The sequence below is a fragment of the Hirundo rustica genome, chromosome 3, assembly GCF_015227805.2.
Source record: "Hirundo rustica isolate bHirRus1 chromosome 3, bHirRus1.pri.v3, whole genome shotgun sequence".
In the NCBI taxonomy this organism is placed as follows: Eukaryota; Metazoa; Chordata; class Aves; order Passeriformes; family Hirundinidae; genus Hirundo; species Hirundo rustica.
In genome coordinates, this window is record NC_053452.1 from 34,308,353 (window position 1) to 34,325,965 (window position 17,613).

At 39.9% G+C, this 17,613-nt stretch overlaps 1 protein-coding gene across 1 annotated transcript in view; it reads left to right on the top strand.

Annotated features, from left to right (window-relative positions):
* Nucleotides 1-17,613, top strand: part of KIF26B (kinesin family member 26B) — a 284,319-nt gene that overhangs the window by 163,389 nt on the left and 103,317 nt on the right. The window contains exon 5 of the mRNA XM_058419609.1: nucleotides 14,755-14,938. Coding sequence (XP_058275592.1) covers nucleotides 14,755-14,938 — 184 coding nt within the window. The remainder of the gene's footprint in view (nucleotides 1-14,754; nucleotides 14,939-17,613) is intronic.

Genomic DNA, 17,613 nt, shown 5'->3' on the forward strand with positions numbered 1-17,613 from the left:
TAACTTAGATTTCCTGAAAATTTGCCCCAGATGTGTTATGCACAATTACATCTTAATGCCTAAGTTATGTTTTCTTTTCTTGGGGTTAGCAAAGTTTCTGTGTGGCATTGCTTTTCTGGATACTGGCTATTTCTGATTGATACACCTGCAGAGCCCTGGGAGAAGCAGATGGTGATTGGTTGGGGTAAAGCTCCATAAACCTGGATAATGTCCACATAATTCATCCTTTACTTCTTGTCAGGATAGCAAAGCAGCTATGGGAATAACTGTTTTTTGGTTTGCCATCAGAAATGAAACTATCAAAATTCCAGTTTGAATTAGACACAGCACTCTTTTCAACCAGTAACTGACAATTTTATTTGTCTTTACATCTATGCTAAATCTTAAAAAAAAAAAAAACCAACAAAAATCACGTGTGATTTTAAGACACAGAAATGGTTCACTGGTCTTCTTAAAATTCTAGTACATTCTTTCATCCTAAACACCATCTGTGACCAAAGGAATTAGCCAAATTCTAACCCCTAAACTAGAAACCTAAAATACTGAGGATTCCATCCTGCCCTGTGTTATGTGGCTGTTCTAGTAGAGAAAAAAGGTAGAGAAGGTGTGTTAGCTCTTGGCACCAGCAGCTCTGGGCACCACAGTAGCACCTGCAGGCTAGGCTGGGGTAGTGGCTAAGGAGCCAGCTGGTGTACCACAACCTTGAGGGACCCTTCTAGTGTTCCTGCTAAATTGTACATGGACAGCTGATGCTTCACTCCATAGCTTTTGGACAGGAAAGTGCTCCTTTGCCAAGGAGCAGCCACCTGTCCCTTGCCTCCCTGAGAGTGTGTATTCCTGCCCTGAAGAATTCAGACCAGTGTTAGTGCCTGTAAATACCACGCACTGATCGCCACCCTCATGTCTGAGCTTGCCACTTGGAAAAGAATTTAAAAAAAGATCTATTTTCCCCTTAGCTTTGGAACGATTTAGATATTAGGTAGGCTTCATCTCCGTGGCACTTTCTTCCTCTAATTCAACCTGCAAGGATTTATATAACCAGCATTATTACAGACTAATTAAAACTAACAGTCTTCAAATGGTGACACATACTTCTTTATACTTCCTTTGCTTGTGGCAGTGTGACAGACGGTGTTCAAGAATCCAGAATAACTCTGCTTGTTTCCTGTTACATAAGATGCCTCCTTAAAATAGACTGCTGAGAGACTTTTTGAGTTGGTGCTTTTTTTTTTTTCTTTCCCCCAACCAGCTTCCTAGTATCCCTGTGCTGTCAATGTGACTGCCTGTCTGCTTCTGCTATAACCTTATTTAGTCTTGGTAGAAAAGAACATGAAAACAAGCTTTGTTTTTGTCATTCCATGCTTTCCTGTGGCATCAGTTAAAGAAAGTTTCAGAAATGGCATGGTCACATGCCCTATATTTATTCTCCTTTAATTACTAAGTGCCTTGCTCTTTGAAGTTCTCATGATAGTGAGTTTATCTGCAGCGAAGGCAGCCAGCCTCTCTCTGCTTGTGAGCCACTTTTACTCCCAGCCAGGTGTTCAAGGGCAGATGCAATTCTGTCATGCTTGAAAAAATTCTGTATCTTGCTTGGTAAATAATGATAGTGTAATCATGTCTTGCCCTCCTAACACACATCGTGGTAACCTGAGTTTGGCTGGCTGCCCCTCCAGCTAGCTTTCCTGGGAGCCTCCTAAGAATTGTATTGATGAGCTCCACGCATGAGCTGGTTGCCTTGTGTTCTAACTTCAGGGCTTTCTGTAGTCTCCTTCTTCAAGAGAATGAATATTTTGTGCTTCTTTTTCTTTCAGCAGAAATACAGGGTATACACCACAGTATTGGATCCGGTCCTCAGACAGGAATTGCTATTATAATTTGGAAAATACCTGTTCCTGAAATTTGTCCAGCCCCTTAAGGTCCCATTAGTCTCAGTAGGAGCTAAACGCATGCATCATGTACCCCAGGAGATGCCTGGGTCCTTGCAAAATTGAACTTGCAGAAGAGATTTATCATTTATCGTTTTACATTTAGAAACAAATGACCCAAGACTGGCCTCAGTGAGCTTTGGTGCCCGATTGTGTCTCCGGAGAGCCATTGAAACTGCCCCTTACATTATTGATTAGAATTTAATGTGATCAGAATGTGTCTCCTTGCAGTGTTGGATGTGTGGATCTGTGGGATGCAAAAAGATCCCACAGATACACTGTTTCTCCTGATACTAGCTGTGTCGCATAATCCATGGGTCTTCCTTCCATATCTTCATTTTAAGAGATAGGCATCTAGAACAGCAAATAAATCCAGAGGGGAGTATAAATGCTCTCTAGCTGGGGGAACAGAATAGCAAATTAAAGTCTAAGTTGGCGCAGTGGGCAGGAGCTAATCATAAAATAAAGACTGTAACCACTCCTGAGTGGGCACTGGACTGTTGGTGACAAGCTGAATGCATTTCATCTCCCTGCTGTGTTTTTGATAGTACCTGTTTAAATGAATTGATGTAACCAGACAAAGAGAAAAACAGGTAACGTGACAGATGGAAAATCGCTACAAGAGAACATAAAAAAATGAAGGGAAAAGGAAGTCAGTGATACTGATGACTGAAGGGGAGAGATCTGTGGCCAGTGGCTTTGTCTGGTGCGGAGCTGTGCTGTCCCAGCTCAGGTGTGAAGCAGTGTGATGGTGTTTGCTCACACTAACAAGGCCCCGAATTGATTCCCTGTCCTGTTCTCCACAGGGTTTTTCTTCTTTGGTTTGTGCATGCAGGACTGGTGTGGGTGTTGATTTGTGCAGGGAAAGTGAACCTGGCTGTATTGCACGTGTGTTCATATATACAAAGCAACAATTTTCATTATGGGGCGCATTTCTTCTTTTCAAAATAATTGTATCAGTATATGCAAATTTATCATTAGGTAGTACTCTATGTTGTATTTCCTTATTCCCCATGCTGTTTCAGAATAAACTGACCAGAATAAATGCTTTCACACTAAGAAGGCCATTTGCTATAAACATACTCTTGAAGTTACAGTGGGATAACTTATGTTTAGGTAGTGGTAAAAAAACAAGTGTATTTATGTGGCTTATCTGTCTGTATCAGCTTTGCAGTGCTCTTGCATTGTGGACGCAGTGTACAACTTTCCCGCTGAAGCACAATATCAAGGAGAAGAATAAAGTTTATATTTAGAAATCTCTTATGTCTTGTTGTGTTATCAACTACTTCAAGCCAAAGTACTTCAAACCCCCCTTGCCCCCCAATATTTGTCAGTCTTCTAAGTTGTAACATTCATTCTTGAATGACTGCTTGAATGAGGCTACTTCAGTGATGCCCACAGTTTATGGTGATATTGCAAGTGGGTAAAACAGAAGATTAACTAAAAATAACTGCATTTTGGAGAGCATGACCTCGTGTGTGGCTGTTTACAAAGCTGTGCAGAGCCCCCACTCTTTACTGTGAGTCTGATGGGTCCTGTTGTAGACAAAGGACTGGTGTTAAACTCTGTGGCTCAGCGAGAGGGTGCAGGGTGGAGTTTTTTGGTTGTGAGAAATCAAAGTGCTATGATATATTGATATCTGCAAAAGGCCTTTTAGAGAGGGCTGATTGCAAGCGGCATTTTCTGGGTACTAGGTCACAGAAGAATCAGGGTGGGAGTATGGGGGGACAGTCTGCTTGGGGCTCCTCAGAGAGTACTGCAGAGGTTTGTTATGAGCCCAGGAGGCCTAAACTGATAAAGCTAGGCAGCTTGAATAAGTCCCAAATGGATCAATATATTCCAGATTGAATAATATTTTTATTTTGTTCTGAAGCTTCAACAGGAATATGTTTCACTATGAAGGAGCTGGAGAATTCTTTAATTCAAAGAGGCAACCCCAGACATGGCAGATCAGTCGCTCAGCTTAATTTTAACTACACTACCCCGTCAATAAGGCTTCCATCCCCTCTTGTTTAAATCAGATAAAAGCATTTCAAGCGAGAGCAGAATCTTGTGATGTTGGAAATGAAATTCTGAGTTTTATTTTCTGGCCAGTTTAGGTTGTTTAAAATGAGCTATATACTGAATGTGTGAGTGTGATCAAATTTCCAGAATGGAAAATAATGACTTCTCTTTCTGCATACACAGGGTGAGGGAGCATTTTGTCTGCTTGTGCTTTGCTGCAGGTGGCTGTAGTAGGGCAAAAGAAACAGATTAATCTTTCTGTTATCATTTGCTCTGGAAAGCAAAGTGTACTCAATTGTTTCTGTATGCAGAAAATGCTCTCTTCTTCTCCTGTCCTCTGTCTGGTGTAAAAGAGATACAGTGAGAAATACAGTTTGTGTCTTATTCTTAGAGGGGCCCATGTACATTTTAAGAGTCAAAAGATTTTTCTGGGTAGTGTTACCCCTTGTATTTGTAATATCTACCATGGACCCAGGAGACTCAGAGACTTCAGTCTCTTTGGTGTTATGGAAGATCCGACAAGAGCCTTGCTAATTCCTCTGATATGCCTCCCCCCCACACTCCTCACTCTCTGCTGTATTTCAGCAATATTGAACAGGAGTTACTGGCGCTTTATTCAGGTGGAACAGAGATGCAAATATTGGTGCTATCAACAAATCACAAAAGAGATTGAGATCCAAGTAAAATCAAACAGCAAATGCATTTTCCTGCCTTTTTTATATGAGACAGGACGAGTTTAGAGAAACAGTTTTGCGTAAAATTTTGAGCCATTTTAAATTACTTATTTTTCCACTTCTAGAGGTATTTTCAAAAATTTGCTTTTGCTAGGAAACAGACTTGTTCAGTGTAATAGTTTGTCCATCTATCTGAGGAGTGCTCTCAGAACTGGAAATTAATTGGCTTTCACTGAAATTCGAACAGGTAATAAGCAATAAGCTGCAGATTAAAGGCTTTACATGTCATAAATTCTGCTTTTTGGTGCCTCTGCCACATATCTGTAGAGTTCAATTCTTCCTGGCAATGCCTTACTAGTCTGTGTGGTGTATTTAATTTCATGGGGTAATTTTTTTTTGAGTTTCACTTTACTGGAAACAGAAAAAAAAAAAAAAAAAGAACAAAAGGTTTGTTTTAAAAATATCAGTAATTGCCAACACTAATAGTGTTTTCCAGTTTCATAGTTTTTCATAATCATTCTGCAGCATGATTAAAGTAGGTTAAATATTAAGGTCAGCTCCCAAAGGAGATGAGGTCCAAGCCAGCAGAATGCTGTGCATTCCTGCAAGAGGCTGGGCACATGGGACTTCCCCAGCAAATGGTAGGAGATGAGGACATTTAGTGTTGTGCAGAATTGCTGTCTGAGTCTTCAGTAGACAGAGAGAGAAGGTCTTATCACAAAACATTGAAGATAATGAGGGTGAAATTTGTGTCAATTTGTTTTCTCAGCAAGAAATGTGGATTTCATTCAAGCTAAATTCATCAGCCTCTGCTGATTAGCTGATGTCCTGCCAGAAAATAGACAATAATCAAGAAGTTTTTTAAACTTGTTTTGCTTACAGCCTTGCAAAAAAAGAGTACCTATTACCTTTTTCAGTTTGGAACTGTAGTTTGAAATTTCTCCACTTATATTTAGATTAATATTCTAAAAATTAAAGCTTTAATTTTGAATTTCATAAATTTCTGAGGCTGATGCTAAGTGATTCTGTTGAAAATTTTCAGGGAAATACATTTGGAAAGAAAAATTACAGATTTGCATTAACATATTGCATTCTTTCATAGCATGATTGGATCATGGAGGTTGGAGGGCACCTCAGGATGTTTCTACCAACTTTTTGCTCAAAGCAGGCTCAGCTCTGAGATTATACACATTGCCCAGGCCTTTACCCATTTGGGCCTTCAACTTCCCCAAGCACAAAAACATCACAACGTTACTTGGCTGCCCTGAGGGTGAAAAAGCTTTTCCTTACACTGTCCAAACTCTCTTGCTTCAATATATGCCCACTAGCTCCTGTTCTGCTTCCATACCCTGCTATGGAGCACAAGTCCATCATTGGGGTACCCTCCTGGCGGGGATGCTGTTAGGCATCTCCAAAACCACTGTAACTATTTGTGTGAATCTGCCAAGGAAATCTAGATGAGTTTATTATTTCCCACCATTCATGAATTTCTTTGTGCTTCAGCCTGACTCTAGGAAGGTGGATTGTAAAATTTCTTTCTTTTGTTTTGTCTACTTATATGCTGTTCAGACTGGACTGATTTTAGTCTACTAAGAGGAGGACCTCAGACTTGGACCTTAGCACGTTAATTGTAATAATCGTAGTCTCCAGTAGCTGAAAACAACTTGTATCAAAGAATTATCACCATCTCATGGTGGGGACTTAAATAAGTACAAGGCAAAACTAACAGGAACTCTTAGAGGAAATATTTTTTACTATGACAGGAGATGGCTTGTCAGAGCTGGGCTTAAGTGCATTGAATTTCAGTGCATCTGTGTTGTCAGAATAATTTACCATTTGTATGCTGGTGTTATTTTAAGTGTGCTGACCTCAAAAATATTGATGAGGCAAAACCCCCTGTAAAACATACCTGCCTTTTAACCTTTTTATGGTCCTGCCAACCGGAAAGTTAAACAATGACAAAATGGACTGTGAATCTGTGTGCTGGCTGCTTTTTCTCCTGGTGTTATGAGAGGTTTTTGCTGAATGGGGCAGATATGAAGCAGAATAGCTTTCTGCACAGTATGTGGTCAGGCTTTAGCATTCAAGGTAATAGAATAACTGTAATCATATAAGCTCCATAAAACTTACAGCTTAAGAATTTTCTTTATGTGATTTTGAGGACTGTTATTAAATGGCTGGCGGTTTGTGGGCCCCACATTGCAAAGCTCTTGTTAGTCATGTTTTTGAGCTGTCACGGCTACTCACGAGGAGAGTCAGCTGGGGGCTGACTAACCAGGAGTCCAGTCCAACGGTCTGACATTTCTTGTGTTATCTCAGACATCGGGAAAACCTGCCAGCTATTACTTAGGGAACTTTTATGAGAAGGCAATATACCTGTACATCTATACCTTTGATATTTTACAGTGAACAACTGTAAGGTCTGTGTCTATTTCTTGTTGTACACAGTAACACTACAAAGATAAAACAGTGCAGGTCTCCTTCCTTATTACTTTGTGGCAATGCTGGCGCCTTGCAAAATAAATTGTCACTATAAATAGGCAATACTTCTTAGCACCCAAAGGCTGAGCTGGATGGAGCCTGTTTCTGACCTTTTCATGGAAGATACCAGAGCCTTTGCCCTCAGCTCTGTGTGACTGAAATAAAGGCTACTCTGGTCTGAAAGTAACCATAGTGGTAAGTGATAAAGACATTTGAACTAATTTGAGTTATAGTAAATATATCTGGTTTTCTTCCTATATTAAACTAGTGCAAAAAAAATCTTACTTTGTTTTATCCAAGTGTAATGAGTCAGCTTGCTTGATGCATTAAGCATACAGTGACACATATCCAGTTGATCCTCAGAGCCTTCCAAGAAAAGGATAATGTGAGTACTGTCATCTGACTGGCATTTTTTGTAAAACCTTTTTTCATAGAGAAAAATAAACTAGATTAATAGTAGAAACAACCTTTGCACACTCTTTTCAAAAAATTAACTAGTTATTTCTCTTCTTTGTTTGATTGCTGAGCATTTTTCATATGGTTGGGTTCTTCTGCTGGTTACCAAAATCACTCTTTATTTCTCCAGAAATGCGGGTTGATTATGTGTTTGCAGTCAATAATACACAGAAAAGGTGAATCTGGTAATTTTTATCATGTGTGCAACCACTACCTTGGTCAGTAATGACTGAAATTTAGGAATCATACTAAGAAGAGAAGAGAATGAGGAAAAAAAGAAAGCAAAGTAATTAGAAATGATCTTTCTCTAGGTAGATGTATCAAGATATTGAGTCAAGATGTAGTGTTCTTGATAGGTACTATAGGACAGGGACATGAGCTCTTGTAGAAATTCCAAATATGACGATTAATTTGAGTTACATTTTTTGCCAGCATTACGTTTGTGCATGAGTGCTAATGAATGATCCTGTTGCCAAAGGCTGAAAGACATCTGTCACCAAATCAGGGTTTTCCAGGAACTTATAGGTTAGATAAAAGGACCTTTGCTGCAATACAGTGCTACCTGGTGAAGAGAATGTTGTGAATCAAACAGTAATGACATGAGAAGGGGTTAGTTTCTTCTCTAAAACTGGGAGTTTCCCTCAAATGACAGCTGCGTAGAATATGAGTCCTCTGTCGCACAGTACAGTTGTGTAGAACTTTGAGCTTCTCGTTAAGCTGCAAGCATATTCCTCATCTACGTTTTGGTACAATCTGGCAGCAGCTCTGTTGCCAGTGAATTTACTCAACTTTGAAGTTGATACAAGGGCATGTCTGTGCTGTTAATTTCGCTGAGTTTACCTGTGGGCCTCAGCTTTTATAAGACCTATCCTGAATAAAGCTTGAAGTCCTATTTTGGCTATTCTAGAATTAAATAAGTTAAAAATAATGAGTTTCTTGGCATTTCAGTAGAGTTCCTTGGGAGAGTGCAGTCACTAAAGTACTGTGGCCAAAATATCTGAACTGCCACCCAAGATGTGAAAGATTACAGCCTGGGACAGCTTTGTTGTTGCTATGAAATTGAATGCACACATAAAAATAAAGGGAACAATAAGGGGCAAGTGTTTACTGGGCATTAGAGAGATGTTTATTATACCTTCTACAGAATAAGCAGAAAGCTCAAATTATCTCCAGATTTTAAAGGCATTGTAAAATAATTAAACACAAATACTAAGAATCTTACTGGAACTACAAATCCTGAAAATGTTCCTCTGAGGATTTTTATTTCATTCCTTACATATCTTATTAGGCTGCAACACCACAGCCTAGGGTTTGGCCACCCTGAGAATTAAAGTGGAATAAATTTGTCCTGATTCTTGTTTATAGCTTGTAGCTTCCTGTTGGAAGGCAGGGAGTGAGGACTGAGAAGGGACATGGCAAGCCAGCTGCAAGCTTTATCACTCTGTTGTTTTGCTTTTGGGTTAGAAAAACTGTTCCATGTAGAGATAGGAGGAAATGCTCTTGGAGGTTGTTCTTGCTTCTTGAACAATCTTCCCAGGTGGTACCCCTGCTTTGCAGCAGAGGGTGGAGGGGTGGCAGAACAAGCTGCTACCTTGTGGGCTAAACATCCTCTAAAGCATCTTTCTGCTCTTTGCTTTAGAAGATGCAAGGTAAGGCATGGCACAGAGGGGGAGCCATGGCTCCTGGCCAATTTGTTGCCCTCCGGATAGAAGTATGAGATTTATATGAGACCACGTTTCATACCACATGCCCCAGATTTTAAGGCTGGGAAAGGCCTTGCCATAGTAATTTGGGCGTATTAGCCATGTCAAATAAGTATGATTTAAAACACCCTTAGCACAAGCCCATTTAGGAGGTTAAAGCAGTAGCAGCCAAGCCAAAATAAATGTGAGGTAAGAAGCAAGAGAGGGAAAGGAAGTATGCAGACAGGGCAGTGGCAGGTGTGGGGTCTCTGCTTTTGGTGGCAATAGTCAGGTCAACCTGGCTGTAACGTCACCTTACTGAGCCTCCATCACCTCTGCAGGTGAATGGAAGAAATAGAATCAATTTTGGTGAAAATTCAGAGAAGGTAGGTTAGATCCCTATAATCAAGAAATGTGAACATCCCATTTTGTGCACTCTGTCCAGTTTGTATGGGCAGCATACAGGTGGTATAATTCAGTAAAGAAAGATCCTGAATGAAACACTGTTTAGGGACCCTGTGTGACTGAAAATCAAGACTGGCTTTGCTCACAGAAAAGGAATCTGCATGGCTGTAAATTTGCTGTATCCCATTGGTTTTTACGTTCCAGCTACATGAGGACTTTTATATGATGTGATGACTCATTTAATATAAACATATTTACCCAAAGTAGAAAATACGCTTGGAAACCAATGTTGGCAAACATTACTTGGAAGTAATCAAAAGTAATGGCAGGATTCCAGTATACCTTTGTTTGACATTCTATCATCATGGTGGCTTAACCCCAGCCAGCCGCCAAGCCCCAGGCAGCCGCTCGCTCTCTCCCCCACCAGTGGGACTGGGAAGGGTAAAAATGAGAAGATTTGAGGGTTGACATAAGGACACTTTAATAGGGAAATCAGGCAAAGCAAAATGAGGAATTAATTCAGTGGTTCCCACGGGCAGGCAGGTGTTCAGCCATCTCCATTAGAGCAGGGCCCCATCACACAGAATGGTTGCTTGGGAGGACAAACACCAACAATTCTGAACATTCCACCCCTTCCTCCTACTTCTTCCCGCTTTATATACTGAGCATGATGCCATTTGGTCTGGAATATCCCTTTGGTCAGTCTGGGTCACCTGTCCTGGCTGTGTCTCCTATCCTCCCATGCACCCCCAGCCTCCTCAGCAGTGTGGGTGGCTGTAGGAAAAGCAGCAAAGGTCTTGGCTTTGTGTGAGCCCTGCTCAGCAATAACAACAAAAAAAAAGCTCTATGTTATTATCTTCACTGTGTTCAGTAGAAACCCAAAACACAGCCCCACACCAGCCACTGGGAAGAAAATTTACCCCAGCTGAAACCAGCACAGTCAGTTAACCAAAATATTACACAGATTATGTTTTTACTTTGTAGGTGACACTCAAAAAGGTCTGCTTTTTTCTACAGGAGGAATTAAGTCTTGGGTTAAGAAAAAAAAAGAGAACATCAATCAATGCAGCTGTTGTTTTGAGGGTGTGACTGGATAATGGTGTCTTTCACTTAGAGGGTCTCAACCTGAGACCATGGAATACGAATGTTTCATCCTTGGGTAACCAACACTGCTTGTCACAGATACATAGGTCTATTTTGTAACTGGTGATAGAGCTGCACAAATACGCTTTGAGAGTTTGCTCAGAAGACTGATTTCCAAATGAAGCTACCATCTGTTTTCCAATGTACATTGAGATACAGCAGGCAAGGCAGTTTGGGGTAAGTAAAGGTAGTGTTTTAATTGCTAGGGAAGGTCATTAACTTACTTTGGGTTTGTCAAATCAAGGCTCTGCTAGACCATCCCTTGCACAGATAAAGTTCATTCCTTACTCCTTGAATGGTGTACCCAGCCAAGAATATTTTTACGATAAAATGGAATGTATATCTCCAAATAGAGAAGAAAAATAGATTTTTGGTTCAAATTAGAATTGTAAACACTTACAATTAAGTTAGTTAATACATGGCTGTTTAGCATCCACAACTTGTGAGTAATTTCCTCTGTGGAAATTATATGAATTTCATATGAAAATGAAATTTCAGATCCTGTTTTGACAGAGAAACCAATATGCCAGCTCAGTAGCCTCTGTGATGGGATTTTATTTCCAAGGGTAATTAGTACTGGGTGCATCTTAGTGTGGTATGAACATCCAGTAAGGAATAATTATACAGAGATACACACCTAAGGAAATCTCTTCAGATGTCACAGATGATGGAGCGTGTCAGTCAGTGTTACTTACCAATGATCTTTGCTGACACAAGTGTGAATAATATTTTAAACATCCATTTAATGTTCCATTTCCATCTGGATCTAATGAACCTAGTGGGCCTACTGACCTCTACTTTGACAGTCCTAAAGTTTTAACTTTGTCTTGGATGGTGTGTTGCTGAAAAAAAAAAAAATTCTTTTATCAAGTTAAACAAGTGTCCTTTGAATTTTATTAGCATTAATTTAGAAGCCTGTGATTGAAAATCTCAGCTTGCTTTTAAAGTTTTAAGGGGAAGAAATAGATCACCATTCATGCATAGGTGGGGTGTGAAAACTATTCTGACTGCCCAAAGATACACATCATTAAAGTTTTATTTTCAAAAACAAAAATCAGAGAAAGTCCTTTCAAGGAATTATCTCAGTCTTTGCTATGGATCAGGTGGACTTTCAAAGCAGTTCCCCTTTCTTGCCAGGGCAATGTATTAGTTTTATTAGGATTGAACTTTAATCATCTTTCTGATGTCCCTTCTGCAATTTTAACTCTTGATCTTGTGATTATTTTCTCTGCCAGAAATCTTGTAAGCCTTCAAAAAGTCTCCAGCTGCTTGTTTGCATCAGGACTCTCAGGAAAGAAATAGTCCAAATTATCCGAAGGCGTTAATCCAAAGTATATTAGCTAAACTGGATTAAATATGCATTCTTTTGGAAGGTAATTCAGTAAAATGACATTAAAAGACAGTTCTGTTGCGAATGAGTATGTTCACACGGGTCCAATGCAGTTAAATTATGCCCTTCGAAAACTGAATTTGGATCAAGTTCCTTGTGTGTCTCTGTGGCTCAATCCCTACCACAGCCATACCACACACAGTGGGGAAGTGGTTTGCAATGCACTGGGGCCCCCCGCACAGCCCTGCATATTCCATAGCTGATATCACTTGGCTTGAGTGGGAGCTAATGTAACCTGGAGTATGATCAGCTTATTGTCAGTACATAGAGCCACGCTGCCATCACTGCCATCACCATTACTGCAGCAGTATGCAGTCTCAAGTGGAAATCAGAGCCCTATTATACGAGATATTAAATGAAACAAATAAAATAGCTGGCTCCTGTACAGAGAGCAGAGCCTAAAGAGCTGCTGGCGGAGCTGCCCTCAGGTCTCCCAGGGTCCAGCCTGATGCTTTGCCTGAGGAGTCTGGGGATCCAGACAGTCTGCATGAGAGAGCCAGGCCTCTGACTTGCCTGGAAAGGTAAAATATGTGAATTTCTAACCTCCTGTGCTAGATCACAGAGCCAAATCAATATCAGCTGCCATGAACAGCTGTGTTTGGAGCGATGCTAGCCACTCAGGCTGAAGGATTTTGCTCACGTAAACGTACTCACAAAAAAGCCACAGTATTTTTGTCATATTGCAGCCTATATGTGGTTAAACTATCTCCTCTTCCCAGTTAAATGGTATGGGAATTATCTGATGCTTCTTGCCTTTTTGATCCCCTTCAAAATTCAATCCAGTCTAATAGGGCTTGTAAATGGTGCTCTAGCCTGCCATGCATTGATTTCTTCTACTCGGGGAAAAAAACAGAGAACCCCATGAAGTTGTGAGAAGTAGTTCATTTTTTTTTCATGCATTTTGCCAGTCACAGGCCAAAAATATAAGGAAAATGCAGGTTATTCCATTTGAATGCAATTTCATAGGTTATAACTGTCAAACTATGATATAGTTCCAAGATTTTGAAAAGGCCAGGTACCTCCAACAATGTGTTTTCTTTAAGAAAATGTCAGCTGTGTGCTTGGTTGGGTCAAGAAGTGGTTTGTATTACACTATCAGCTTTGTATAAAGAACAGCAAATTCTGGAGGAGCATTTAGTAGCAAGAGGGATAATGGCTCTGTCAGTCAATTCAGAAAAGAGCTTTTAGGAAATATATTTCCACCAGGGCGTGAGTCAGTGAGACCAGATAGATGACCATAGTGGCTGGAGACACCTCCTATATTTCAAACTGGACTAATGAGCTTGACCACAGGGGTCAAGCTTTCAGTATGTTTGACCACCATTTACAATTTCAGTTGTTGCACGTAGAGTAAAAGATTTCTCTTAAAATAATTTTATAGTGAGACTAAGACGTACAGGAGATCTTGATTCAGCATGGACAACTTCATAAAAGTGTTTTTGATGCATGTTGAAATGTGTGTATGTGTATATATCCAGTCTTTCTTAAAATGTTGTCTTTACTTTTGTAAGTTTTAAGTCGGATAATATAAACTGATACCAGTATAATAGAGCTAAAGCTTCTTAAAACTTATAAGGATTTAGAATTATTGGTCTTGAGTGATGCACTTTAGAAAAGTAAGGAGAGCTACTGTCAGCACAGATTGCTTCTATACATGTATTAAGTCCCAATTTGTCTGCCAAAGCAAACAAAATTGTTCTATCCATCTCTCCTTTGAGCTGGTTCTCCTGCTGACCTGCTCCGTTTAAAGTGCTCTGTTTTGCAGAAGGAAAACCGTGGGACAGCATGATTAATATTGATGTTTTCCCTGGGCAGTGCAGGATGCACAAGTGTTGGAACAAACCAGCTGCAACAGAGACTTGAATGCTGCATTATCTCTCAAAATAAAACATTTTACAGAGCAAAAGGACTGAATGTGTCTGCTCAAGAAAAGTTTAGCTTTTAAATCAAACTTATACAAACTTCAGCCTTCCTTTCTGTGAATTCTGTGCTAGTAAAAACGGTCTTCACTGTTTCCCTTGCTTAGTGGTTAATGCAGCTGGAGTTGATATGATTGTCTCCATCTCATGACAAACAGCAATATTTTCATTGGTCAACAGTTGTTCATCTTTGAGACTGGCTTATGTTTTAAGAGGTGATAAAAATTTTGAATAGCCAGTGCCAGGCTTCTGACTCTTCAGCAGAGTCACCTGAGCATTTATCACTAATTAACTGCACAATTGTGCATTTTCTAATTAGCAATCTATGCATGAGACACAATTCTCTGTGAACCTTTCATAATTTTAAAACAGGAATTGCTGTATAGCTCAGTTGGTTTGAGTTTGGAGCTTTCTTGCAGGCTGAATTGTTTCAACAGATAAATTAGTGACAGAGGCCTGATTGTGGCCCTACTTAATGAAGACTCTAAATTTGCAGCAGCTTTATGGTCAATGGCATTAAAATAGTACTAAGGACTGAAGAACAAGAATTATAAAACAGTTGGGATCAATGAGGTCAGAACTGAGAGCCTACATAAAGAGTAACCTGATTTTTTTTTAAATTTGTTCTTGTTGATGAATTGAGGTTGTTTTAGCTTACTGTTGTTTTTCCCACAGAGCTGCTCAGAAATTGAACCTGTCTTCCAAAAAGAAGAAGCACAGGCCTTCTGCATCATCTGTTCCTGAATCTCCTCTCTTCTCTACCTGCTTCAGCAGTATCCTTCAGACTTCCCCACCCCCTGCACCACCATGTTTGTTGAGGGCAGTCAGCAAAGTGAAAGACACTCCTGGTTTGGGCAAGGTAAGCCTTGCAAATATCACTAAAATACTGATTTTCTTTGGGAGAAGATTTTATCTTTGTGCAAAACATTAAGGGAATTGAAAAACCATGTCCTTTCTCAGTTGGCTTTGCTGTAGCTGGTTCCTGAACACGTGTAAAAAGCCTAACAACCTGAGTTAACTAATGCAAGTGAATTTTAAATAAAATTAAAGTTGACTTAACACAGACAGGCCTAATTGTGCAACAGTAATACCTTCAAAGCCCAGCTACACTAATTCTCCTGCATTGGGACCACAGTGCTGCTAGGTGGAGTTAATGTCCATTCTGCCAGGAGGTAATACCCATTTTTTGGGAGTAGTTGTCTCTGTGCCTGTGTATAAACTGCATAGAGGTTGCTTGCTGTGGTATATTTTGTGTTCCTGATCCCTTTGCTTTCCAGACTGGTGTCTTGGCTGGACACACTGTAATTTGCTTCTGGCTCATGTTTGCTGGCTTTCTTCCAGTACATTTACCTGAACAAAACCTATTCTGATAATTATAAATTGTTTATTTTTCCTTCTGTAGTATTATTTCCTCCCATTCTGCATAATCATTCCCTCTTAGGTGCACGCTCTACATTGAGGTGGTGGAGGAGGTGGGTATATAGTTTGCTTTGTAGTTTGTCTGAGTGGCCCTTCCCTTTTTCTCTGCAACAAGTGGAGAGCCTGGCATATTACATCTGGGAACATGTGAATGCAGTTGTTGAGAAAAGCAGTTTGCTTTAATCAAGGTAGCTTCTTATGCAAGCATCTGTGTGCATGGCTTTTCCATGTTCCTTGAATACTAAGCAATGACAACGAATTTGGTTAAAGTTTTTGTTTAGAAAAGAAATTTTGGTCTATAATCCAGGACTGCTGAGCATAGGATGAGCTTCAGAACTTCCACTGATGATTTTGGATGGTCACTTTCTTATGTTGTGTGGTTCCAGGGTTTCCTTTCAAAGAACAATGGTATTACTTTCATGGCTGGTTTAATGCCTGTTTGAAAAGAGATTCCTTCCACATGGGGCTCCCTTCCTTTCCTTCCTTTCCTCTGGCCTGGTAGGTGGAAAGAAATGTAGGAAAATGTCATGATCTCATAAAACTTTAATAGGGATGCGTGTTCTGACTTTAGTGGGGAAAAGAGGAGTAAACTTGAACCTGTTCCTTGTTACAAGAAGTTGCTACAGAATAGATTAACAATAGGAGCATCCTCTCAGGAGTCTTACTTTTCTGTGCTTGGGATGGGTTACATCTGAATGAAAACTCTGTTGAGGAATAGTCAAGGGTGTGTTCTTGGAAACAGGGGCTCATCTCCCGTCTTGGATTGCATCAGCACTTTTCCTGATTATTATTTTCACATGTCCCAAGGAAGGGGTCTACACACAGAGACACAAACATAACTCTGTCTTAACTCTATCTTAATATTCCAAGCTGATGTGAGTCTTTCTTGTTCCTCTTGCCACTGGTTTCCAGAGGAGAAGGCTTGGGAAGCAGTTTTGCAATATTCCCAAACAGACCTGTGATTTGCTTTTTCAAAACCATGTACAAGAACAGGCCTCAGGCTTTCCAGCTATGTAAGTAAAACTGAATTTTTTCAGCCCACATGATCAAGGAGGAATTTATTTTCATTTCAGACTTACTGTCCCCAAACTATCAGTATATAAGTTGCTAAGAGGCCACATTGACACACGTGCTTCTTCTAAGTAGTAAATCAAATTAGGTTATTTCATATAGTCATACTAGAGAAAATTAAGTTTTTCTTGCATTTCCAGTAGCAAAAAATATGTCTAACCTGCAGTTTCTGGATGCCAGTTTAATTGTTCACCTTTCTGGTTTCTTTTAGGAATCACCTTATAATTATGACCTGGAGCTTGTATACTTTCATCAAAGTTTCCCATCAGTTTACCTCTGTAGCACAATTTTCATTTTAATATGTCAGAAATATGTGGAAGGCACAATAAGTAAATAACTTCAGGATAACAATGTAATTTATCTGTCAGACTGGGGAAAGCTTTAGATGAGGCAATGGAATTTTCAGCTTATTTGTTTTTAATTTTCCTCATTTATGTGTTCTGTTCAGTGAGATTGGGATATGTTTTGATAGGAGTGTGTTAAAAAACAGTTACTTTTCTCAGCATTTTTTCTCATATAGTGTTTTCTGTAAGGGTATAAATTTATAAAAATGTGAACCCATGTGGAGGAAGTGGTTCAGGGAAGCTAAATGTTGTTTTCGGTATTTTAGGATTTTTTTTTCCCTGTATTTAAATAGCATTTTATGAGCAACCTCAGTGTGATAAAACTCTATTTCACTTCAGGTTTGATTGGGCTGGGCGATTTCTAATGTGACAATTTATTACTGGAAATTCTGGTTCACCAGAACTGGGAGGATGGCTGTTGCCAGGGATTGTGAATTTCTGACACTCCAAGAAAGAGCTGTGCACGGGCTGCCTGGAAGGCAGGCTCACTCCTGCAGGGCTCTGAGCCCTGGCACACATGCTGGGTGTTTTTGGCTTGGTGTCAGCTTGAGAGCTGTCAGTTTTCCAGGGGAGATGGGTATCCAAGATATGAAGGATAGGAAGCTGGGTACATCAAAGCTTAGACTTTCGGGGTAAATTTAATTTCACAGTTTTCTAAAACAAAGTTGCAAGCAAACAGTTGCTATTTTATATTTTCCCT